Consider the following 27867-nt stretch of genomic DNA (forward strand, 5'->3'; position numbering starts at 1 on the left):
ACGGGGTTTCACCGTGTTAGCCAGGATGGTCTCCAACTCCTGACCTCGTGATCCGCCTTTGTCGGCCTCCCAAAGGCATGTTGTGATTTTTAATTCCTAAGGCTCAGGGGAAATTCTGCCAGCCTCTAAGTATTGAATATCTACCTTCTAGGTAATATCATACATGTTCACATCGATGGATTTTGCTTGGGTTTTCTTCTCCTTGCCTGTGCATGCGTGTGTGTGTTTCTGTAAGTCTGTAGCTAGGTGGTGGGATGTAGGGCTATCAAAATAATAATAATAATAATAATAATAATAATAACAGCTACCATTCTTTCTTTAGTGCTTATTATATATTGTCAGATACTAAGCATTTTATGTACATGACCTCATTTAATTTCATACTTCTTTAGGGTGGCATAGTAGGATAGGTATTCAGTTAATGCAATAAAAGCCCCAGTAACAGTGACTTAGACAAGTTTTGGTGTCTTCGTTTTTTAAAAATGGACTTTTAAGTTCAGGGGTACATGTTCAAGTTCATTATATGGGTAAACTTGTGTCATGGGGGTTTGTTGTACCGATTATTTCATCACCCAGGTATTAAACCTGGTACCCATTAGGTGTTTTTCCTGATCCTTTCCCTCCTCCCACCTTCCACCCTCCAATAGGCCCCAGTGTATGTTGTTCCCCTTTATGTGTCCATGTGTTCTCATCATTTAGCTCCCACTTATAAGTGAGAAGATGTGGTATTTGGTTTTCTATTCCTGCATTAGTTTGTTAAGGATAATGACCTCCAGCTCCATCCCTGTTTTTGCAAAGGACATGATCTTATTTTATTATGGCTGCATAGTATTCCATGGTGTATATGCACCACATTTTCTTTATGCAGTCTACCATTGATGGGCGTTCAGGTTGATTCCACATCTTTGCTATTGTGAATAGTGCTTCAATGAGCATATGCGTGGATGTGTCTTTATGGTAGAACAGTTTATATTCCTTTGGTTATGTTCCCCCTAAAGGGATTGCTGGGTCAAATAGTATTTCTGATATTAGGTCTTTGAGAAATCATCACACTGTCTTCTGCAATGGTTGAACTAATTTACACTTCTACCAACTGTGTGTAAGTGTTCCTTTTTCTCCACAACTTCACCAGCATCTGTTATTTTTGATTTTTTAATAATAGCCATTCTGACTGGCGTGAGATGGTATCTCTCTGTGGTTTTGATTTGTATTTCTCTAATAATCAGTTATGTTGAGGTTTTTTTTCAGATAATTGTTGGCCACATGATATTCTTTTTTGAGAAGTGTCTGTTCATGTCCTTTTCCTACTTTTTAACAGGGTTGTTTGTTTTATTCTTGTAAATTTGTTTAAGTTCCTTATAGATGCTGAATATTATTCCTTTGTTAGATGCATAGTTGGCAAAAATTTTCTCCCATTCTGTAGGTTGTCTGCTTACTCTGCTGATAGTTTCTTTTGCTGTCCAAAAATTCTTTAGTTTAATTACATCTTATTTGTCAGTTTTTGCTTTCGTTGTAATTGCTTTTGGTGTCTTTGTAATTAAATCTTTGCCCGTGCCTGTGTTCAGAATGATATTGCCTAGGTTGTCTTCCAGGGTTTTTGTAGTTTTGGGTTTTACATTTAAGTCTTTAATCCATCTTGAGTTGATTTTTGTATATGATGTAAGAAAGGGATCCAGTTTCAGTCTTCTGCATATGGCTAGTCAGTTATCCCAGCACCATTTTTTAAATAGGAAGTCCTTTCCCCTTTGCTTGTTTTTGTCAGGTTTGTCAAAGATCAGATAGTTTTAGGTGTGTGGCATTATTTCTGGAGTTTCTATTCTGTTCCATTTGTCTATGTGTCTGTTTTTGTACCAGTACCATGCTGTTTTGGTTACTGTAGTCCTATAATATAGTTTGAAGTTGTGTAGCATGCTGCCTCCAGCTTTGTTCTTTTTGCTTAAGATTGCCTTGGCTATTCAGGCTCTTTTTTGGTAATGTATGAATTTAAAAATTTTTTTTCTAGTTCTGTGAAGAATGTCATTGGTAGCTTAATAGGAATAGCATTGAATCTATAAATTGCTTTGGGCAGTATGGCCATTTTAAGGATATGTTCTTCCTATTCATGAGCATGGAATGTTTTTCCATTTGTTTGTGTCATCTCTGATTTCTTTGAGTAGTGTTTTGTAGCCCTCCTTGTAGAGATCTTTCACTTCTCTGGTTAGCTGGCATTTCTAAGTATTTTATTTGTGTGCGTGTGTGGCAATTGTGAGTGGGATTGCATTCCTGATTCTGCTCTAAGCTTGACTGTTATTGGTATATAGGAGTGCTAGTGATTTTTGCACATTGATTTTGTATCCTGAGACTTTGCTGAAGTTGTTTTATTAGCTTAAGGAGCTTCTGGGCTGAGACCATGGGGTTTTCTAGATATAGGATCATGTTATCTGTAAACAGGGATAGTTTGACTTCCTCTCTTCCTATTTGGATGCCCTTTATTTCTTTCTCTTGCCTGTTTGCTCTGGTCAGGACTTCCAATACTATGTTGAATAGGAGTGGTGAGAGAGGGCATCTTTGTCTCGTTCCAGTTTTCAAAGGCAAAACTTCCAGCTTTTGCCTTCGGTATGATGTTGGCTGTAGGTTAGTCATAGATGGCTCTTATTATTTTGAGGTATATTCCTTCAATACTTAGTTTATTGAGAGTTTTTAACATGAAGGGGTGTGGAATTTTACTAGCAACCTTTTCTGCATCTATTGAGATAATTATATAGTTTTTGTCTTTAGTTCTGTTTCTGTGATGAATCACATGTTTTGATTTGTGTATGCTGAACCAATCTTGCATCCCAGGTATAAAGCCTACTTGATTTTGTTGGATAAGGTTTTTGATGTGCTGCTGGATTCAGTTTTCCAATATTTTGCTGAGGAGTTTTACATCTATGTTCATCAAGAATATTGGCCTGAAGTTTTTTTGTTATTGTTGTGCTTCTGCTAGGTTTTAGAAGCAGGATGATGCTGGACTTACAGAATAAGTTAGGGGAGGATTCCCTCTTCCTCATTTTTTTAAAAAAAAACCTTCAGTAGGAATGGTACCAGCTGTTCTTTGTACATCTGGTAGAACTCAGTTGTGAATCCATCTGGTCCTGGGCTTTTCTTGGTTGGTAGGCTATTTATAACTGATTGAATTTCAGAGTTTGTTATTGGTCTGGTCAGGGATTTAAATTCTTCCTGGTTCAGTCTTGGGAGTCCAGGAATTTATCTATTTCTTCTGGATTTTCTAGCTTATATGCATAGAGATGTTCATAACATTCTCTGATGGTTGTTTGTATTTTGGTGGAGTCTGTGGTAATATCCTTCTTGTTTTGGATTGTGTTTATTTGGATTTTCTCTCTTTTATTCTTTATTAGTCTAGCTAACATTCTAGCTATTTTATTGATGTTTTAAAAAAACCAGCTCCTGGATTCATTGATCTTTTGAATGGTTTCCTGTGTCTCAGTTTCCCTCAGTTCAGCTCTGATTTTGGTTATTTCTTGTCTTCTTTCCATTTTATTACTCTGTAATCCCCAAGCTGTTGTTCTCATCTGCATGGTCCAAGATGACTTGATGTCACTTTTATGTTTCAGGCACTTGCAGAAAAGAAAAAGGCCACATACAGGTAGTTAGATATGCCATTTCTGTTTCTATGCCTTTTGCCAGAGAGAGAGAAGATATACCATTTCTGTTTGTATGCCTTTTGCCACATGGAGCTGCAAGAGAGGCTGGGAAATGAAGTCCTTAGCTGGTAGCCAAGTTTCAAGGTGAAGTTGGAAGGTTTCTATTATTATTATTGTTATTATTATGTGAGACAGAGTCTCGCTCTGTAGCCCAGGCTGGAGTGCAGTGGTGTGATCTCGGCTCACTGCAACATCTGCCTCCTGAGTTCAAGTGATTCTCCTGCCTCAGCCTCCCAAGTAGCTGGGATTACAGGTGCGTGCCACCTTGCCTGGCTAATTTTTGTATTTTTAGTAGAGATGGGGTTTCTCTATGTTGGCCAGGCTGGTCTTGAACTCCTAACCTCAAGTCATCTGCCTGCCTCGGCCTCCCAAAATGCTAGGATTATAGACGTGAGCCACTGTGCCTGGTCGGTTTCTATTATTAAATAAGAGAATGTATTTTGGGGTCAACTAGCAGGCCCTGCCCAAAGTACATTTTATTATTATCCTCATCCTATAGATGAGGAAATCAAGGTTGTAGCTTGGCTAAGGTAAAGCATACAATGTGTGCTATGATGAGATATTTAAAGGAGGACTTGTTTGGTTCTGTGGTGTACGCATTTTACTCCTCTGCTGCATCTCTCTCTCTCTTGATTAGGGGTGATGTCACCTGATAAAAGGACAGGGCATTGTGTGGGAATGTCAGCATGACATCTAGTGTGGCTGCATGACGTAATCAGAAAGGAAACTCTAGAGCTTGGCCAGACATGCAAGGTCAGCAAATCCATAGATCGGCAGAGAAGATGCAGGAAAGATGAATGCACAGGAACAGGAAGGGAGGGTAGAGTCCCTTGGCATCCATTTGGCCTCTCAGTCAACTCTTGACTCCGAAGATGAACTTCTGGTATCATCAGTCCTGAGGCAGGCACATTTTAGCTCTTTGGTTCCCTTGACAGAAATGGTCTTCTTATTGAGCTAGAGTATTTCACAGTTAGATCCTGGAGGTAAAAATGTGTCCTTTTGCCCAAATGGAGGATGGAGCAGCCCTTCTTTACAAATTTATATTTAGCAGAGGTATTCAGATTTCTTCAGTAAGAATTCTTATTCCCTGGGGGCTGAAAAAGACTAGGAAGCCTTTGTGAAAAATCTCAAACTTTTAAGTTTTTAGACTGATATTCAGGTCAGAAGTAGAGTACTACTTGATGACTTACCTGTTTGGAACTCAATAAAATGAGGCATGGCGAATAATTACACTTATGATACATCAGGTGATGGAGAGAGAGAGAAAAGTGAGGTTATAAGAAGGATGCCATCTATGTCTTAGGATGTAAGTACATGTTACAGGCAAGCACTATCTAATAGAAAGTAAAGAGAGCCACATAAATCATTTTAAATTTTCTCCGTTTAGGAAGCTGAGGCTGGAGGATCACTTAAAGCCAGGAGTTTGAGATCAGCCTGGGCAACAAAGTGAGACCCCATCCCCCCAAAAAAGAAATTAGTCAGGGGTGGTGGCAGGCACCTGTAATTCCAGCTACTCAGTAGGATGAGGTGGGAGGATCACTTAAGCCCAGGAAGTCAGAGGCTGCAGTGAGCTATGATCATGTCACTGCACTTCAGCCTAAGCTACAGAGCAAGACCCCGTCTCTAAAGTAAAAAATAAAGAAATACAATTTCTGAGAGCTACCATAACAAGATTTTTTCAAAAAGCTCAATTATTTCTAATAATGTATTTTATTTAAACCAAGATCTCTAAAATATTATCATTTTAACTTATAACCAATGTAAAACTGAAATATTTTCCCTTTTTTGTATGAAATCTTTAAAACACAGTGTGAATCATTACACTGACAGCAAACCTCAATGTGAGTTAGCCCCATTTCAAGTGCTCTATAGGCATACTGTTATAGGTTTAGTCCCTGTATCTTAGGAAAGACTAGGCATGAAGGTAGTTATTTTCACGAGTGATCATCAGTTTGGTTTTGGAGGATGGGAGGAGCCAAATTTGTAAGCCAAAAATAAAGCAGAGAGGAAGAAACCAAAGAGAAGGAACTTTGGATGAAAAATCCAGGAATGATTTATCATCCTTACGGTTGATAACTTACAAATTCAGCCAGTTACTGACAGAGGCAGGAGTTACACTCTCTGTATTCTGGAATATAGCCAACTTAAAAAATTATCTGATGCATTTTTACCTTTCCCTATTCCCTTTGAGGGGACTTCTGAAAAAATTCAATTGCAAATGATACATGCAATTTTATGGTCTGTGAACAAAGAAGAATATTTGAAATACGTGCATGTAGAAACTACTGGATATCATAGAACACAGTGTTTCTTGTTAATACGATTTTTAAAAGAACATTTATATTAACTGCCAATGTGGTTACTTAGAGAAAATAGAGTAGTGACAAATGTTCCCCACAGTAATATTACAATTAGCACAAATTATCATCTGGTAAGTAAATATGAATACATTTCTTCCTTTAAGATGCTTTTTAAAGAAATGCATTGTATGTAATGGCAGAATTCCAACATGACTTTATTCAAATTCCCTCAAGGAAATGAAAAATTATTTGCCAAATAGCAATTTAAATTATGAAGGAAATGTCTAGGAGAGGGATTTTCTACAACCAAATCTTTATAAAAAAGATTTCAAGTTTATGATGGATTGAGTCTCTTAGTATAGTAGAAAAGTAATTAAAGTAAGGACACACTGATCTTCAGGAATAGCCAAAGCAGGCAACTACCGATTGCTGTGATTTCAAGATCATTTGGAAGGCCTTCATATATCCTCAGATCCCACCTGGAGACTCCAGTGTTAAGGCATCCTTAGAAACTTCTTCATCTAAACATTCTTCAGGGAAAATGGCAATGTGCAGCAGAGCTGACACTATAAGTTGGTATCAGCCTTGTTTTTTTTTTTTTTTTTGAGACAGAGTCTAGCTTCCTCTATTGCCCAGGCTGGAGTGCAGTGGCACTATCTCAGCTCACTGCTGCCTCCACCCCACGGGTTCCAGCAATTCTCATGCCTCAGGCTCCCAAGTAGCTGGGACTACGAGTGCACGTCACCACACCTGGCTAATTTTTGTATTTTCAGTAGAGATGGGGTTTCCCCATGTTGACCAGGCTGGTCTCAAACTCCTGGTCCCAGGCGGATTGCTTGAGGCCAGGAGTAACAGACGTGAGCCACCATGCCCGGACAGTAATAGTCATTTTTGCAAGGTGCAAATGGAAAACAACAGAACAGAATTGAACTCTCAGTCCTTCCTTCTCACTGTGGCTGTATCCCCTCCTGGCCTGCTCTGCCTTTGGTCCCCCACCTCTGATGAAAGTCTGCCAGGCTCTGCATCACACTTTTCTTTCAGTTCCCACTGGCCTTGCACTTGTAAGCAGACAATTAGCAAAAACGTTAAACACCCCATGCTGTACATTTCCAGACGAATGTGCATGTATGTAATTTTTTAAAGTATGAATGCAAAGATTTATTAGAAGGATTTTTAAAAGTCATACAACTTTTTAACACTTATTTTATGTTTGGGGGTACATGTGAAGGTTTGTTTCATAGGTAAGCACATGTCACAGGAGTTTGTTGTACAGATTATTTCACTACCCAGGTATTAATTCATCACCCAAGTATTAAGCCCAGTATCCAATAGTTACCTTTTCTGCTCCTCTCCCTCCTCCCACCCTCCACCCTCAAATAGACAGCAGTGTCTGTTGTTTTCTTCTTTGTGTTTGTAAGTTCTTATCATTTGGCTCCTACTCATACGTGAGATCATGCAGTATTTAGTTTGCCTACAGATAATAGCCTCCAGCTCCATCCATGTTCCCGAAAAAGTCATGACATCATTCTTTTTTACAACTGCATAGTATTCCATGGTGTGTATGAACCACATTTTCTTTATCCAGTCTGTCACTGATGGGCATTTTGGTTGATTCCATGTCTTCACTATTGTGAATAGCACTACCATGAACTTTCACGTCCGTGTGTCTTTATGGTAGAATGATTTATATTCCTCTGTGTATATGCCGAATAATGGGATTTCTGGGTCAAATGGTAGTTCTGCTTTTAGCTCTGAGGAATTGCCATACTGTTTTCCACAAGGGTTAAACTAATATACCCTCCCACCGACAGTGCTTAAGTGTTCCCTTTTCTCTGCAACCTCACCAGCATCTGCTATTTATTTATTTATTTATTTTGACTTTTTAGTAATCGCCTTTCTGACTGGTGTGGGATGGTATCTCATTGTGATTTGCATTTATCTAATGATCAATGGTATTGAGTTTTTTTTCCTATGCCTATTGGCTGCATGAATGCCTTATTTTCAGAAGTGTCTGTTCGTATCCTTTGCTGGGCTGCACGTCTTCTGCTCCATCTTGCCCAGAACCAGTGTTTGTTGTGTGCACACTGCTTCCCTGATTGCACTGTCTCAGCTCATCCTCAGTGCCCACTGGCCGTCACATCCTGCCTGAAGATGATTTGCTAGATGATAACAGCATATCCGGAATTATCATAGTTGAAAAGAGATGCGTTGAGAAGCCATAACTGCTTAGAACTTCACAAAGAGTTGGTTTTTGTTCCTAACCTGGGTGGGGAGAAAGGGCACCTTTACTATTCCAAATGTATAATATGGTGATACTAAAAATAGAGTTAATACCTGAGTTCTATTTTTTATTTTTTGTATCTATTTTTTATAGAAACAGAGTCTCACTATGTTGCCTAGGCTGGCCTCTAACTCCTGGGCTAAATTCTAAATGGCAATAAAATGTAATGTGGGACAGATGTGAGAAGCGGCTATAGGAAGATTCCAGATAGGAAGAAAAAGAAATAGTTATAGACATGAATAGTGGAAAAGGTAAACTCATGGTAAGTTTTTTTTGTTGTTGTTGTTTGTTTTTGTTTTTGAGACGGAGTCTTACTCTTGTCGCACAGGGTGCGACACAAGTGCAGTGACACAATCTCGGCTCACTGCAACCTCTGCCTCCTGGGTTCAGGTGATTCTCCTGCCTCACCAGCCTAAGTAGCTGGGATTACAGGAACCCACCAACACACCTCACTAAGTTTTGTATTTTTAGTAGAGACGGGGTTTCACCATGTTGGCCAGGTTGATCTTGAACTCCTCACCTCAGGTGATCCACCCGCCTCAGCCTCCCAAAGTGCTTGGATTACAGGCATGAGCCACCATGCCCAGCCTTATGGTGAATTTTAAAAATTGCACTTGGGAAGTTTTTCCCTTTTAATTTTTAACTTTTGTTGAGATTATTTCAAAACTAAGTGGAAAAGAAATGAATGTAATTAATTGTGTACATTATTGCTTATGCCAGGCATAGCTATACTTACTTAAAAAAGCAAAATTGACAATATTGAGGAATACAACCCTGCTTTTCCCTCTTTTCTCCTGGGAGTTGTGCATTGCAGTTGTTTCTGTACTCTTTTGCTGGACATCACTCGGTGGCATCTTCCAAGGATGCAGACAGGTTGCTATGATGCTTGTGTGAACATGTGCCACTTAGAGCTCCTTGGTGGTAACAACAGAAACCATCTCTTACTAATTCAAGCAGAATGATTTCATGAGCTCTGAGATTCAATAGTGGAAATGGGCAAAACCCAAGATGGCTACAGGAAGTTGGAAACACAGTAACTGTCCCATAGCAGGAGCCGTCTGGTTTTGAAACAGCTCTTACCACTGTGATGAGTAAATGCCAAGTGTTCTTTCCATCCTTGCTTCACTTATTCAAAAGTCTAAGTCTTAGGGACAGAACATTTGGCTCGCCATGCGTAGGCCACTTGCTTGCCTCCTGGCCATATCACAGGGTAGGAGAAGTAGGTTCTGTCAAGCCCTCCTTGGCTTCTGTAGTTGGAGAGAGGAATCTGAAGTTACTGGGCCACCGAGACTGTACACAACGAAACTAGGAAATTGTGATGCCATTAGGGAGGGGAAATGGATGCAAGACAACAATGACAAATAAGCCAAACAAAAATCTGATAAATGTTCCTATGGTTGATATGGCTTGGATTATTTACTGGCTGCCTCCTATTGCTAATAATGTCAGTACAACATCAATGAAAACAGAAGTGGTATATGCATGATGAGTTGGACATAATTTATTCAACGTTTTGATCAGAAGTTAGATATATAAAACATCAAAAATGCTTTATGTGTCTCTCCATTTCTTCCTCCTCATTCATTGAAAAGCATTATTTACTGAACATTTTCTATTTTTCAGGCACTATGCCAGGTATGAGAAATATAAAAATAAACAGAAAAGACATAAAGGATTTCTATGTTTATGAAATATATTATGTAAGCAGAGTTACAATGAAGGTAACTGCAGGCATACTTTGGAGATATTGCAGATCTAGTTCTAGACCACCACCATAACACGAATATCACAAAACAGTGACACACGTAAATGTATTGGTTTCCCAGTGCATATAAAACTTATGTTTACACTCTACTGTAGTCTATAAAGTGTGCAGTAGCATTATGTTCAAAAATATGTATGTGCCCTAATTAAAAAAATACTTTGCTGCTAAAAATTGCAACAATCCTCTGAGCCTTCAGTGAGTCATAATCTTTGCTGGTGGGGTGTCTTGTGTAGATGTTGATGGCTGCTGACTGGTCAGTGGTGGTTGCTGAAGTTGAGGTGGCTGTGGAAATTTCTTAAAATAATACAACAATGAAGTTTGCCACAGCAATTGACTCTTCCTTTCACAAAAGATTTCTCTGTAGCATGCGATGCTGTTGGATAGCCTTTCACTCACATTAGAACTTTCAAAATTGGCGTCAATTGTCTCAAACTCTATAGCTGCTTTGTCAACTAAGTTTATGTAATATTCTAAATCCTTTGCCATCATTTCAAACAATGTTCACAGCATCTTCACTGGGAGAAGACTCCATCTGAAAAAACCACTTTCTTTGCTCATTCATAGAAAGCAACTTCTTATCCATTCAGGTTTTATCAGGAGATTGCAGCATTTCTGTCTATTTCAGCCTCTACTTCTAACTCTAGTTCTCTTGATATTTCTACCACATCTGCAGTTAATTCCTCCACGGAAGTCTTGAACCCCTCAAAGTTACCCATGGGGGTCAGAATCAATTTATTCCAAACTCCTGTTAATGTTGATATTTTGACCTCCTCCCATGAATCACAAATGTTCTTAATGACAACTATAATTGTGAATCCTTTCTAGAAGGTTTTTAATTTCCTTTGCCTAGATCCAACAGAGGAATTTCTACCTATGGGATCCATACCTTTATGAAATGTATTTCTGAAATAATAAGATTTGAAAGTCAAGCCTACTCCTTGATCCATGGACTGCAGAATGGATGTTGTGTTAGCAAGCACGAAAACAACATTCATCTCCTTGTGCTTCTCCATCAGGAGCTCTTGGGGACCAGGTGCACTGTCAATGAGAAGTAATATTTTGAAAAAAATCTCTTTTTCTGAGCAATGGTCTCAACAGTGTGCTTAATATATTCAGTAAAACAAGCTGTTAACAGATGTGCTGTCATCCAGGCTTTCTTGTTCCATTTATGGAGCACAGGCAGATGTAGTGTAATTCCTAAGGGCCCTAAGATTTTCAGAATGGTACATAGTATCGGCGTCAGCTTAAGGTGATCAGCTGCATTAGCCCCTAAGAAGTGAGTCCAACTGTTCTTTGAAGCTTTGAAGACAGGCACTGACTTCTCTCTAGCTGTGAAAGTTCTAGATGGCATCTTCTTCCAACAGAAGGCGATTTCATCTGCGTGGAAAGTCTATTCTTTCACATAGCCACCTTCATCAATGATCTTAGCTAGATCTTCTGGATAACTTGCTGCAGCTTCTGCATCAGCACTTACTGCTTCACCTTGCCCTTTTCTGTTATGGAAATGGCTTCTTTCCTGAAACCTCACCAGCCAACCTCTGCTAGCTTCATTTTTTTCTTCTGCAGTTTTCTCACCTCTCCCAGCCTTCACAGAATTGAAGAAAGCTAGGGTCTTGCTCTGGATTAGGCTTTGGTTTAAGGGAATATTGTGGCTGATTCCATCTTCTATCCACACCTCTAGAACTTTCTCCATATTAGCAAGGCTATTTTGCTTTCTTATAATTCATGTGCTCACTGGAGTAGCACTTTCAATTTCTGTAAAGAGCTTTTCCTTTGCATTTGCAATGTGGAGGTTGGGTGGGTACAAGACGTCTAGCTTTCCGTCTGTCTCACCTTTGGACATGCCTTCCTCACTAAGTTTAATCGTTTCTAGCTTTTGAATAAAGTGACAGATATATGACTCTTTTTTTCACTTGAACATGTAGAGGCCACTGTAGGGATTATTCATTGGTTTAGTTTCTATATTGTTGTGTTTCACGGAATAGCGGGCCTGAGTAGAGGGAGAAAGATAAGGGATAAAGAGAATAGCTGGTCAGTGGAGCAGTCAGAACACACACAGTTATCTATTAAGCTTGCTGCCTTATATGGGCATGGTTTATGGTACCACAAAACAATTATAACAGTAATGTCAACTATCACTGATCACAGATCACCGTAACAGACAATGTAATGAAAAAGGTTGAAATATTGAGAGAATTACCAAAATGTGACACAGAGACATGAAGTGAGCACATACTGTTGGAACAATGGCATTGATAGAGTTGCTTCATGCACGTTGCCAAAAGCCGTCAATTTGTGAAAAACATGTTATCTGCAAAGCACAATAAAGTGAAGAGCAATCAAACAAGATGTTCCTGTGTTTAGATTACAGTTGATCAGGCTGAGCACGGTGGCTCACGCCTGTAATCCCAACGCTTTGGGAGGCCGAGGTGGTTGGATCACCTGAGGTCAGGAGTTTGGGACCAGCCTGGCCAACATGACGAAACCCCATCTCTACTAAAAATACAAAAATTAGCCAGGTGTGGTGGTGCATGCCTGAAATCCCAGCTACTTGGTAGGCTGAGGCAGGACAATCGCTTGAACCTGGGAGGCAGACATTGCAGTGAGCTGAGATTGCTCCACCGTACTCCAGCCTGGGTGACAGAGAGAGACTCCATCTCAAAAAAAAAAAAAAAAAAAAAAAAAAAAAAAAAAAAAAAAAAAAAAAAAAATTACAGTTGATCAAGATTCATCTGGCACTCTCAAACACATAATATGTGCTTATATACGATTTTGACATCTATTTTATAAACACCTTTTCTTTTATTCAATGAATAAAAGAATGAATTTGTAGATATATGGCCAAAACAAAAGCGTGTGTGTGTGTGTAGACATACCCTAATAGTATAATTGGGATTCCAGTTCAGTTAAGTTAAGCCATGTTCAGTTTAGGACTGAGCACATCTGAGGCTTTGTGGATTAAAGTGGCCTAAAATGAACACAGGCTTGCAATGAAAAAACTAAGACAGAAATTTAGGTTTTCTGATACATCAATGATGTGGTCAATATCTTAGCACTTGGACTCCAAAAATGGTTTCTTTTTTAAACTTAGTTCCCTTTAAATATTGGGTGAAATTAAAAAAAATACTTTTTGGCAATTAGAATAAGAAGCTGTACTATATTAATGAAATTTCATACTAAATTCAACTTCACTAAGCTGTCTTTTGTCACCATTTGACTAGTTCATTTGTTGCATTTTCATTTTAAGAAAGACTAAGATGCCTCCTGGGAAGAGACTAATTCTAAGGAAAGAGACAGTCAGGCACACAAGCTTGATCTCATGCCAATATCTCAGGGCCAGAGAGGAAAGGTAATTTTGATTACAGTACAATGTTTGCCAATTGTATTGTCCTGTGGTCTAATCCTCAGGCATTTATTCTGGGGAGTTAGTGGGAGGGGCTTGGAGTAAAAACTGAGATCTCCATCAGTTGTAGGGGGCCTCTGTGTAACATGGAGGAGCAGCATGTGGTGGGTAGGAGCTGGGAGATGACATATACTGGACCCCTTCACTTAGCATTGCTGATAGAACATCGGATGGACAGAGGTGTGAGTGCAAGATTTGATCAGAACTAGGAAGATATTGGAGAGAATGTGGCATGGCCTGCAATGGGCACCAGCAAGAATCAGTGTTAGAGGCGGCAGTAATCAATGGAGGTGACCCCAGCAGCAGCTCTGGCACTGACAGGAAGTGCTGTCCATGTGGCTTTGTGGACTGGAGGTGCCACCAGTTGTTTCATGATGGATGTGGAGACGCTGGTGGTTTGTAGAGCATGGTGGTCAGCATAGAATCCTTGACAGCAGGCAGCAATGCTGAAGGCTGAGAGTAGGGAAGGAAGATGGCAGACGTTCCAGAAATGTGGAGAGGAGTGAGTTCTGAGCATATGTGATCTCAGGACTTAGATCCTTCTGGAAGAGATGAGAGGTAGTTAGAATAAAGGATAGAGATCCATAGCGGTTGTGCCTGAGGTAGAGAAATCCTGGGTTAGGGTAATAACTGTGACCCTAAATTTACCTTGAGACCACTCTGGCCATTAGAAATACACATGTACAAAAATTTGTAATAGAAATAACATAAGCACTTGTGTTAAGTGCATAATTCAAATTGTCTGAGCAAATACGTGATGAGAATTGTTTTTCCCAGTAGTGCACGTAGCCTAGATTATTTTAGAAGTGATATTGTATAAAACTGTTTACATTTTTTTCATTTATAGCTGTTTTTCCCTTAAGATGGAAAACAAGTGCTAAATAAAATTTATAGACCATTTACAAAATAGTTTTTTTTTTTTTTTTGCTTTGAGACATTTAAACAATTATTAAGGAAAAGAAAATATATAGGAAAATCATTTTCTTTAGGTTTATTGAACTGACCTGGATTTGTGTCTTCAGAAACCATTGGGGTCCTAAGTGGTTTGAATCTCTTTCATTGATTTGGAAGGCTAAAAATAAATCCTCAGGAAAGCATCCTTTTTACTGAAATACAGAAATATTTTATATAAATATTAGATGTATAAAATATTTGGTCAGTTTATAAAAATAAATTTGTTTCCTTTCTTGTCTTTTTTTGGTTTAAACAACAACAACAACAACAACAACAAACAAACGAAAAAATGGAATAGCAGAGTTCCAGGACAGTGCTTGTCCAGCTGGAGAAGGAGCATTTTAATCAAACATTTGAGTTTTGGAAATGTCAGCAGAATAAGAAAAAACTTATTTATTAATTTATTTTTTCTCAGGGGAACTGCCTACCCCCAGGTAATCAGACAGATTTGCCCAGGAAATTACCAGAATATCTGTTTGTGTTGTCCTTTTCTATTTCTGTTAATGATAAAATTGATGCCAGTGGTGACACTTAACTACCTCTTAAGCATAGTTAGTTTTACATTGTCGCTTCAAATCCACGTTAATGAAACCTCCAATGTATGATTTTGCAAATAATGTTTTATAAAATCTGCCGTAGGTCATTGAAGAAATAATCTTTGTGAGAATTGTTTTAACATCCAGAGACATTACTATTCCAGTTCACTGATGACAGATGGATTCATACATTTAAACCAGTGGGTTTATACGTCATTCAAATTTATATACCTTTAAAATAAAAATGTGAGCACAAGAATCTATATGATAGTAAAAAGGATGCTTCAGAATCTTAGACTCATAGAAACAGTAAAACTAGAGATGATATAGGTGATTTTTTAGAGGTCCAATGACTTTCTTAATATAAACATGGCTATGTAGGAAAAAAAAAAACATGGGAAAGACTTCAGTTTTCCAATATATTAGTGATGCAGTCAGTGTCTAAGCAGTTGGTCGGATTACCAAATTATACCTACCTCTGCTTAAATATTACATAAAAATTTCAAAAGAACCTTTTTTTTTTTTTTGCTACTAGAATATGAAGTTTCACTGTATCAATTAATTTCCATATAAATTTCAAACTTCATTTGGCCATCATTTTAGCTGGAATTCAATGGTTCCATTTTTGTTTTTATTTTATGTTTTTGAGACAGAGTCTTGCTCTGTCGCCGAGGCTGGAATACAGTGGCACTATCTCGGCTCACTACAAGCTCCACTTCTCAGGTTCAAGTCATTCTCCTGCCTCAGCCTCCTGGGTAGCTGGGACTACAGGCATGCACCATGATGTCTGGCTAATTTTTGTATTTTTAGTAGAGATGGAGTTTTGCCATGTTGGCCAGGCTGGTCTTGAACTCCTGACATCAGTTAATACACCCTCCTCAGCCTACCAAAGTGAATAGTTTCAATTTTAGTATAACAAAAATTTTACTGGAAAAATTTCTCATGACTTTAGTATTTTATGCTTTCAGCATATGTTTTCTATGCTTAGTATTTTATGCTTTTAGTATAATTTAGATTAGTCTTTAATCTCCAAATAATTTCATTTAGAGTTTCTTTTGGACACTTTTTGTTTGCTATCAAAAACAATTTAGTAGGAAATAAGCTTTCTTGAACCTTCAGCAAGTGGCTTTAAAAATTTAAATCAAGTTGAAAAAATTAACAAGAAAATAAGTTTTCCATAGCTTTTATCAGAATAATTGACCAAAAACCCAATGTAAAAAGAGAGAAAAAAAAAAAAAAAAAAAAAAAAAAAAAAAAAAAACACGGAAAGTCCTGAATCCTTTGCTTCATGAGATGGATTTTGTCTATAAATTACAAGATTTTTAAGAAAAAAGATTATTTTGTTTAAACTAAACCCAATGACCCATTATATTGATTGTTTCATATCGGAGTGTGTTTCAGTGTGCTGAAAGACTATTACCAGAATGAGCCCTTAAATACAATACATATATATAAGTAATCTTAGATCCACGAGGAGCATGAATTGTTAAATGAATGAAGGCAAAATTGGAAAGATTGGAAGGGTGATTGATGTCTAAGATCAGGTACTTTATAATCTGAAAGGCAACTTTCCAAACTCTACTCATTAACTTATTTACATGTAAGCTAGTGTTGTCAAGCTTCAAACTTGCAGGAAAGAAACCGTACTTTGATATGACTTTTGGGGAACTTTTAAATATGAGAAAAAACAACATACTTATACTTAACCTTTGAATTACCACAATTACTTACGTACTGGTAGCATCTTCCTGTTTAGAAGTTAGGGACGTGCTTCAGCTCCTTGAGGATTCTAGGTCCAGTGAGCACATGATGCATGAATGCCTTGGGGTACCGTGGGATAAAGTCCAGCAGTAGTTAGCCACTCCACAGCACTCTGGTGATTTGCAAGTTAAAGTGCCTCATAATTTACCGTGAGGGAGGGCCTTGGGGAAGAAAGAATATGGATCAATTGATTAGAATTTGTTAGCAAACTGCAACTGTTAATCCTATTTAGATTTTCAAATCACCTGATATATCAGATACCCACAAGATTTGGGAAGGAAGTAAAACCAAAAAGTTTTCAGCTGGAGATACTTGTATTGGATTTTCAAAGTGGGAAAAAATATGACATTTTCCCAAATTTATTTATAAAGTTCATAGGAATCAAACTTAATTTTATTTTTCCAGGCTTTATGCCTTTAAAAAGATTGCTGTTCAGGAGAATGTCCTCTGTGGTAAAATTTTGGTGCATGGTTGTAATCATAAAATATGAATTGTTTAGTTATTTAGTTTATAGTATATTACAGAAAACACAGTTATCGGCGAGGAAAAGCTGAGCTGAAGCAGGTGGATTTACAGGAAAAGAACAAGAACGGGGCCAAAACAAAACAAAACAAAAAAACTCCTGAGAAACACACAAATGCATTAGGGTTTTCTTCCTCTCTAGCTAATGTAGCTGATTTGAAAGGAAGTGATTGCTTCGTTGAGTTAAGACACTTCGATGATTGTTACTAACCTTCCTCTGGTGGGCAATTTCATTCTCACTCTTATAGCCCCCAAGGAACTGCATGGGTGCACACTAGAGGGTTTCCTGACCAAAGTTCATGTACAGTGTAATTTAAGTAAAAGCTCTGATTATGTTCTGTGCTGCTCTGAGTTAAATGATAGGAAAACCTGATATGTGTGGAAGGGCAGAAGGCAAGTGTGTGTGTTTTCCTCTCCTAGTTCAATAAAAGATAGCACGAGAAATGAATTAACTAATGCGATTCTAGACATTAAGCAGCTGATACTAGGAAGTTGGAAGCAAAAATAGAGTATCAAGAGTATTGAGAAGACCAATTTACTGATTTATTGGTTTATATATCACATCTGTTTGCTTCAATGTAGAACCATACTTCAACATATATATGTGTATATACAGTATATACACACACACATGGGATTGGCATATATTCATCTGAATATTACAAGGAGTTAAATATCAGCCATATTAAAATCTATCGTTTTTGTATTGCTAAATGCCCTACTTTGAATTTCTCAGTGGGTCTGTTAATTTTCCTGTGAGATGATTCTAGATATATCCAAAAGCATACTCTGAATGATTAGGACATTTTAGGAATTGATTCTATTAGCAATCTACCTTCTGGTAATATACACCATATCCTTAAAACCATCCTACTTCATTAAGTCCTGACTCCATCCAATGAAAGGCAGTAAAAGGAGCTACTGTTATGATGGAGTCCATTGTTTCTAAATTTATAACAGGTTCCGTGTGTTTACTCTTCTAAATTCTACCTGCTGTGTTTAAATTATTGGTTTATGAAGACAAGGAATAGCAATAGAAAGAAACAATCATTTTAATATTTGCGAGTGTGTTTTTATTTGATTCATAGGCTGATTTATGTTACGCAAGCAATTAGAAGGATAGCTTATTAAAATAATAATAAATACATTATAGCTTTACTTTCTCAATTGTCTTGAAAGCATAGTGGCTTAATCCTAAGTGGCACCCTTTGTTTGACACAAAGGTAGAGGCAAGAGATGCAGCTCCCCCCTTCCTGGGGGTCTGACCATCCTTACCTGGCACTTTTTTCTCATCACTTTTCACTGTCTAATAAACTATAAAATATACACATTTATTGTGCTTATTCTTCCACTCACAGAATATAAGCTCTGTGAGGACAGAGATTTTGGGTATTTCATTTTACTACTATAGTCCCATAATAAGCACTCAATAAGTATTGGTGGAATGAATGAATATGAAACATTGGAAGGTGACACTATACAACAGTGCACTAGGCATTTCAGCAAAAACATTAGTTAATGTTGATTCTGGGGCTAGTGAAGAAGTTTGTGTTCCATTATTCACTTTATTAAATTGTAGCTTTAGGAGGTCAAGAAAAATTGAGGAACATCTACCAACAAATTGTATTTTCCATGACTTTATGACCTGGAGTCTTTTCTCCTTTGCCCAGATGTCAAAAATTTCTTTCCCTTGTATTTCTGACTGGCTAATTCCTAATCACCTTTCCAAAAACTTATTTCCAGTAGCCATTTCTCCAAGAAGTCTTCTTTGACACCCCCAGTATTGGGTAGATGCTTCTCTGATATTCTCAACCAGAATTCCATTCTTTAAATCATACCAGATTATATATGTTTAGCTTCCTTCTTCTCCCCTGCTCTGAAGGCAGGGGTCATAGTTTTCCTGTTGTTGTTGTTGTTGTTGTGTTTGTTTTTTAAATTCAGACAGTGCTCAGTTCCTAGAAGGCACTCAATTAAAAATAAAAGTGTGGGGGTAGGTGGTGATGATGGGGAGGAGAGATGGGATGGGGGAACTAGAGAAAAAATATGAATAAAAGGTGATGAAAAGTTATTTAATCAAGAGAGAACATCTAGGCAATGAAAGGATTAGGGTAATTACGATAGGTTTCCAAGAGAATTTTATTTAACTAAGGAATTCAGATCATATTATAAGACAGGTAATATTCTAGGCACTGAAGGTGCTGCAGTGAGCTAAGAAATAATGTCTTTGCATTCACAGAGGTTATATTTTAGTGGGGAAGACAGACAATAGTTGAGTATAAACTATATTTGTAAAACAATGCTTAACAGAATGTAAAATTAATATAAAATGCATTTAAATTATAAAAATACGTAAATTCTAGATATGCATTACAGTATAGAACTTGGGGATGTTCAAAGGACTTCAGAACTAAGAGTGTCAAAGCTGTCTCTTTGCTCAAGTGACCTCAGAATTCTTTCCTTGTAAAATGCTGTACATAGGATCCGAGAATGGGAAACGCAAAATGAATCCCTCCAGTATTGGCACTTGTAACCTAACACATGTACGTCAACCCACATGAAACACAGAAGGAACAATCTGTATAGACCTTAAGGGGCACTGTTTCCAGTTATGTGTGGAGGCATCGAGCTCTGAAGGGAAATGGTGGTCTGAAGGCTCCCAGGGTGCAGGCCTCATTCATGTGCAGCTGGACAGGACCCCAACATCTCCACTGACAACAGGGATGCAAATGGTTTGAGAACCTAAAAACTAAATACACTACTCCAGACTTTTGGTTAAACATGACTTAACTTTTTTCACCCTCCAAGGTTTTGATTATCTTGGTAATATTTACTAGTCAGTTATAGAAGACAAATAATTTGAGTTCTATATTGGATTGGAGAACCTTCCAGACTATGGGTACCAGTAGTTGATTGACAATATAAGGACTATGCTACCATCCTTGTGCTAATATAGGTGAATTATTTTACCAGCATATGGAAGGGCATAGTTAGAGTATCACAGCGCTTTGTGGTAGAGAAAAAAAAAAAAAAAAAAAAAAAAGTGAATGAGGAAGAATGGTGTTATTGCAGTACATAAGACTTTGATTACATACCACCAAGATTCCTATCAGCCTAGTAGTTGTTGACAGATAAAGTAACAAAAATGAAACTCATTTATTCTTTCCTTATTGAGACCTCAAGGTAAAGCAGATTTTCAGTTTTTGTACTTAACTGCGTGATAGAACAGAGACCGACACAAAAATGTGTCAGTCCAGAAATAGAAATTAAACCTAGGTTCACATCAAAATTTCATTTAGCCTTGGAAAAGGAGCTGCCATTTGGATTACTTTTGATCCTAAAACAAATATACTAAAGAATATCACAGTATACCTGTTATGTATTAATCCTTCCCTGCGAACCATACTTTCAAAGTTGTTTTCATTCTACAAGGCTTTATTTCTTTTGCAATGTTTGAGGCAACTTGAATTATCATCAGAGTAGTGTTCATTTCACTAGCCACAGACATATACATTTCAGTCTGCAGGAAGTATGAAACTAGATTTGGAAAATTAATAGCAGACCCTTTCTTCTATTACAAAGTTATACCTCATGCTACAGTTTGATCATGAAGATAAGGAGAGAGTAGGTGGGAGATGTGATGTGAGAAATTTTGGTTAGTGGTGTTGAGATTGTTGATGTGTGTGGGATAAATTTATGGCTAAGTCATTTGTATCTTCCCTTTATGTTACTGAAGTTGACATAAGAAAGATCTATAAGCAAGCCCCTCCCTCCCTCCCTCCCTCCCTCCCTCTCTTCCTTCCTCCCTCCCTCTCTTCCTTCCTTCCTTCCTTCCTTCCTTCCTTCCTTCCTTCCTTCCTTCCTTCCTTCCTTCCTTCTTTTCTCCCTCCCTCTCTCCCTTTCTTTCTCTCTCTCTTTCTTTTCACCTAACTAACAACATGTACATTCTGCTGTAGTTTTTCATAATTAAGATAGTACTAAATGGCCTGTGGAATTCTGGACACAATATCATGATACACTTAGTGAAATATAAGTAAGTAAATATAATCATCAGTGAGTTCTACACATCATTATAATCCAACTACTTCCATTTCATGAGTATATCCTAAAATAGTTTGGCTTAAGTTTTTCATTATTATTCTAAAGTCTACATTTGATAATTTTCTCATTAACTTTTTAGCAACAGAAAGATAGCATGAACTTGTTTCTTGAATTACCTTTCTGACCTTTTGCAAGATGATAATTACAAAAAAGGGAGGCCTGGAAGACTTGTAAAAAAATTAAGCTTATAAAAGAGCTAAAATGGTCCTTCTTTGCTGGTGTCGATTTCAAAATTAACATTTTGGTTCATGTGCTTCTAATAATCACTGACCCTTACCTCGTATACTTTCCACAGGAAATGAATACGGCAGAAATTACTTTGACCCACTGATGGATGAGGAAATAAACCCAAGGCAGTGTGCGATGGAGGTCAGCAGAGAAGGTGAGCTAGAATTAAGTATGTAATTTTTGTGTCAGAATATTCTTTTCCATTCATGAAAATGAGGTGACAAAGATCACCCATGCAGTTCCATTTAGATTTTGCAGCTTACAATTTAAATGATAAGTTTTAACCACTAACAACATGATGGGCAGTGAAGGTAATTTTTCATCAAGGACAGTGGGCTGGTCAGATGGAAGAAACAGCAATGTGCTTCCATCTGATGCTACTGTGAGCAGTTTGATGCCATCATAAGGCCCATGTATGTGTCTGAGGAGCATCATCACCTTCAAATGCATCTCTGCTTTTTGAATTTAAAATGAGCATTCTTCAACAAACTGCATCTAGCATGTGGGATTTCCATATCCTGTGATGACTGAAGTTCTTTCCTTGAATTCATGGTACCACCACCTCACTTTTGAGAATTATGAAGGGGAAGTGATATGATAGCAATTTCCTCTTCTATAATCTCTAATACTAGTTGTGGTTGTAAAATAATAATTCAAAATTGCTCCTTAAGTGCATAGTATTATGCATATTTTATAGTTTACAAAATAGCGTTTTTATAAAGGTTATTGATGCGATATTGACAATGACAAATGTTACTTAGAATCAGCTACAGTCTAGATCATATCCCACCAGTGGGTGCCGGTCATTGAGTCTGCACTTTTTAATAAAACACTAGGGTAAATTCTCACAAAAAGGACTCAAGCATAGTGCAAAGATTATTTTATAAAGTAGCTCTCGATAACCTATTTTTAAATGATGCAGAATCCACAGATATTATCAAAAGACCTATGTGCAAGATAAGACAAGGACTTAGTCTCAGAGTCAGTTTCCACTGGTAGCTCAAAAGCCAGGATGGATGTGAGGCTGGAAAAGTTCAACCTTCTATATACCCAAACACACTTGGGGAGAAAGAGACAATTCTAGTGATTTCTGGGGAGGGGTGTTGATTGAATTACCATTGAAGTCTGTTTAAATTTCTTAGGAATCACAATATATAGTTATATTTGGTGGAATGTTTGTAATGCAAAGACTCCCTAATTTGGGAAAGGTAACTTAATAAGTTGTGTTCAATGAATAAGGAATGGTTCTAACTACAGACAGGTAAGTTTTATAAAGTATTGCTGGTCATCTTTTCCCTTCCCTAGTCAGTTACTATTGTCCAACTCCCGCAGCTAACATGGGGTCCCCCGTTTCAGAGCAGGAAGCTCTTTCTGTGTATTTACCTGTAGTCAGATCCGTGCTGGTGTGTGCTGCGGGAGGTGGGGGCTGGCCCCCTTACCAGCTGCGGGTTCCACCTTTCTAATGAGCCTCCTTTCTAATGAGCTCCTTCGCGATTGTTTTTTATTTCCTCCACTTCCTTCTAATTGCCTTCCCCCTTTTTCTTCTCTTCTGCTTTCATTTTTCCTTTCATTTCTTCCTCAGCGTTTTTTTCCTCTTCTTTCTGAAGTTCCTTCTTCACTACGTGATACGTTTTATATATATTGGAAAGAGATTTTAGATTTTTTTTGAGACAGCGTCTCACTCCCTTTACCCAGGATGGAGTGCAGTGGCATGATCACGGCTTCCTGCTGCCTCAACTTCCTGGGCTCGGGTGATTGTCCCACTTCAGCCTCCTGAGTAGCTGGGGCTACAGATGTGCACCACTACGCCCAGCTAATTTTTTTTTTTTTTAATTGAGATTGAGTTTCACCATGTTGCCCAGGCTGATCTCAAACTCCTGGGCTCAAAGAATCCACCTATCTCGGCCTCTTGAAGTGCAGGGATTACAGGGGATAAGCCACCATACCGGGCCTTTAGATTTCTTTTTCTCTCAAAATAGGTAAGGATTTATGTATCTTCATTTCATCTATCTAGGCTCTTTGTTACACATGCTATGGCTTAGGAACTCATGGTTGAAAAATAGGTTTTCTCCATTCTCCTAGATCTTCTGTAAGTTATGTTTTGTTACCCTGGAACCCTGTGTGTTCACATGATATAAATGAGATGCACTGGGCCAAATGTGACTGGTAAAAGATCAGTCTGCTATATATTTCTACCACCTTCTAGGGTGTTTCCATGAACCAAAGGATCACTCCTAATAGCTAAGCTCTACTCTGTTTGTGGTATCAAGAAAAGAAAATATAATGGAAACTCCATGAGGGAAGGAGTTCTATGCATCTTATTCATCGGATGCTGTATATTCAGCACTTAGTGTCTCAGACATAATATGTATGTGATACATATTTGTCCAAAACCCAGTGAATAATGTAGAGTCCTGCACTTTCATATTAACCCATAAACTTCATGTGACCAGATACTAAATCTGTCAAGATTAGTCTGATATTCATCATACAGTAAGCTCCATTTTCTAACATTCCATTATCAAAGATAACAAGTTCACATCGGATATTTGAAAATATAGGCTGGGTGCAGTGGCTTACATCTGTAATCCCAGCACTTTGAGAGGCCGAAGTGGGTGGATCACGCGAGGTCAGGAGATCGAGACCATGATGGCCAACATTGTGAAACCTCTTCTCTACTAAAACACACAAAATTTGTTTGAGTTCTTTGTAGGTTCTGGATATCAGCCCTTTGTCAGATGAGTAGATTGCAAAAATTTTCTCCCATTCTGTAGGTTGCCTGTTCACTCTGATGGTAGTTTCTTTTGCTGTGCAGAAGCTCTTTAGTTTAATTAGATCCCATTTGTCAATTTTGGCTTTTGCTGCCATTGCTTTTGGTGTTTTAAACATGATGTCCTTGCCCATGCCTATGTCCTGAATGGTGCTACCTAGGTTTTCTTCTAGGGTTTTTATGGTATTAGTTCTAACATTTAAGTCTCTAATCCATCTTGAATTAATTTTCGTATAAGGAGTAAGGAAAGGATCCAGTTTCAGCTTTCTACTTATGGCTAGCCAATTTTCCCAGCATCATTTATTAAATAGGGAATCCTTTCCCCATTTCTTGTTTCTCTCAGGTTTGTCAAAGATCAGATGGCTGTAGATGTGTGGTATTATTTCTGAGGACTCTGTTCTGTTCCATTGGTCTATATCTCTGTTTTGGTACCAGTACCATGCTGTTTTGGTTACTGTAGCCTTATAGTATAGTTTGAAGTCAGGTAGCGTGACGCCTCCAGCTTTGTCCTTTTGACTTAGGATTGTCTTGGCAATGCGGGCTCTTTTTTGGTTCCATATGAACTTTAAAGCAGTTTTTCCAATTCTGTGAAGAAACTCATTGGTAGCTTGATGGGGATGGCATTGACTCTATAAATAACCTTGGGCAGTATGGCAATTTTCACGATATTGATTATTCCTATCCATGAGCATGGTATGTTCTTCCATTTGTTTGTGTCCTCTTACAAAAAAAAACAAACAACCCCATCAAAAAGTGGGCAAAGGATATGAATAGACATTTCTCAAAAGAAGACATTCATGCAGCCAACAGACACATGAAAAAACGCTCATCATCACTCGCCATCAGAGAAATGCAAATCAAAACCACAATGAGATACCATCTCACACCAGTTAGAATGGCAATCATTAAAAAGTCAGGAAACAACAGGTGCTGGAGAGGATGTGGAGAAATAGGAACACTTTTACACTGTTGGTGGGATTGTAAACTAGTTCAACCATTATGGAAAACAGTATGGCAATTCCTCAAGGATCTAGAACTAGATGTACCATATGACCCAGCCATCCCACTACTGGGTATATACCCAAAGGATTATAAATCATGCTGCTATAAAGACACATGCACACGTATGTTTATTGCGGCACTATTCACAATAGCAAAGACTTGGAATCAACCCAAATGTCCATCTGTGACAGACTGGATTAAGAAAATGTGGCACATATACACCATGGAATATTATGCAGCCATAAAAAAGGATGAGTTTGCGTCCTTTGTAGGGACATGGATGCAGCTGGAAACCATCATTCTTAGCAAACTATCACAAGAACAGAAAACCAAACACTGCATGTTCTCACTCATAGGTGGGAACTGAACAATGAGATCACTTGGACTCAGGAAGGGGAACATCACACACCGGGGCCTATCACGGGGAGGGGGGAGGGGGGAGGGATTGCATTGGGAGTTATACCTGATATAAATGACGAATTGATGGGTGCTGACGAGTTGATGGGTGCAGCACACCAACATGGCACAAGTATACATATGTAACAAAACTGCATGTTATGCACATGTACCCTAGAACTTAAAGTATAATAATAAATAAATAAATAAATAAATAAATAAATAAATAAATAAAATTACACTAAAAATGACAAAAACAAAAACAAAAAAACCCCACAAAAGTAGCCGGGCGTGGTGGTGCGTGTCTGTAATCCCAGCTACATGGGAGGCTGAGGCAGGAGAATCGCTTGAACCCGGGTGGCGGAGGTTGCAGTGAGCCGAGATTGTGCCACTGCACTCTAGCCTGGTGACAAAGCCAGACTCCATCTCAAAAAAAAAAAAAAAAAAATTGGGGGGTAAAATAAGTAATTGCTCTCTGACAAGAGTGTTTTGTGATGTGCTAACTTTCCCTGGATCATATCTGACTTTCTATAAGCTACTGTCTTGATAAATTGGCTTTAAATTGTCCACTGGCCTGTTTCACTAGTGGAAATTAGTTTTTGTAAATCCACTTAAAGGGTCTTATTTCCAGAACTATTGTAATATACATATATTAATATATATAATATAATATATAAATAGATAATCTACTTGTATATCATATATTGTCACTTGTAATATATAAGAAATATGTAACGTAGTAATATAGTAATATTATAATACTTTTTAAAAAGAGGACATATTTGGCTGGATATGGTGGCTTACACCTGTAATCCCAGCACTTTGGGAGGCTGAAGCGGGTGGATCACCTGAGGTCAGGAATTCGAGACCAGCCTGGCCAACATGGTGGAACCCATCTCTACTAAAAATACAAAACAAGCTGGGCATGGTGGCATGCACCTGTAATCCCAGCTATTCAGGAAGCTGAGACAGAAGAATCACTTGAACCCGGGAGGCAGAGGTTGTGGTGAGCTGAGATTGCACCATTGCACTCCAGCCTGGAAAACACAGTGAGACTCTGTCAAAAAAAAAAAAAAAAAAAAAAAAAAAAAGGGACATATTTGAGGTTGGATCAAGTATTCGCAGTCACTTGGGGTTTCTTCTGATAATGGCTCCCACTGGTGAATTCCTTCAGTGTAATAACACAACTATTGACCAAAAGCCTTTTATTGGCCAGTTTTGAGATTCAGTCTCGTTGTCCAAGTGGTGGCAAAATATGAAACATTTCAATCATATGACAATATCTTTTGGAGTTGTAATAGGAGAACGGAAGAAACAAGAAGATGCGGGTATGCAGAAAGAGAGCTCAGCTCAGCGCCCCCTGAGAAGATGAGTCCTCAGCCTTTAGTCTACAATTCATAATGTCCTCTTTTTCTTTTTGCTTGATACTCAAACCTTCACAGTTATTCCATTTAGGGGTCAACCAGTGCTAATTAGCAATCTCTCCACTTTCTCTGTCACATGGGGCTAAAGGTTACGCAGATACGTAACACCAGAGCTGCTGGGGTGGTTCCAGAGAGGGGCAGTCTGAAGCAAGCTAAAGTTCACAGCATTTCGTGTGGCAGAATTTTGGGAACACCCCAGAAGTCTTGCTTGCACACATCTATCTTCACTTTAGTTGAGTAGTTGAGTAGTTGAGGTGCCTTTTTTTTTTTTGAACAGGCTGGAGTTGCAGTGCCATGATCTCAGCTCACTGCAACCTCCATCTCCCAAGCTCAAGTGATCCTCCCACCTCAGTCTCTTGAGTAGCAGGGACTACAGGCACGTGCCACCATGCCTGGCTAGATTTTGTATTTTTTGTAGAGATGGGGTCTTGCTGTGTTATTCAGGCTGGTCTCAGAATCCTGGGCTCAAGCAATCTGCTGCCTCAGCCTCCCAAAGTGCTGGTATTATGAGCCACTGCAGCTGTTCTTATATTTATTTGTTTGTAATCTATACTTTACTTCCAAAACAATTTGAGGTAGCCTACAATAGAAACATAAATGCACATAATTATAGAAAAGTTCGAGTAAAGATGGAAGGGGAATTTGAGAACACCTGCAAAAAGGGACAAGTTAATGTACAAAAAACACAGGACAATATTATTAACTAATTAAGCACTCATTTTTACACTGAGCTTCCTGGAAGTA

The 27867-nt window shown here is 38.2% G+C and overlaps 1 protein-coding gene across 1 annotated transcript in view; it reads left to right on the forward strand.

The window, feature by feature from the left end:
* The window catches only part of OFCC1 (orofacial cleft 1 candidate 1), a 449171-nt gene that overhangs the window by 285754 nt on the left and 135550 nt on the right, over window positions 1-27867 (forward strand). Inside the window, exon 6 of the mRNA XM_030929143.1 lies at window positions 21599-21685. Within this exon, the coding sequence (XP_030785003.1) occupies window positions 21599-21685 (87 nt within the window). The remainder of the gene's footprint in view (window positions 1-21598; window positions 21686-27867) is intronic.

This window comes from Rhinopithecus roxellana, chromosome 4, assembly GCF_007565055.1.
Source record: "Rhinopithecus roxellana isolate Shanxi Qingling chromosome 4, ASM756505v1, whole genome shotgun sequence".
NCBI lineage: Eukaryota > Metazoa > Chordata > Mammalia > Primates > Cercopithecidae > Rhinopithecus > Rhinopithecus roxellana.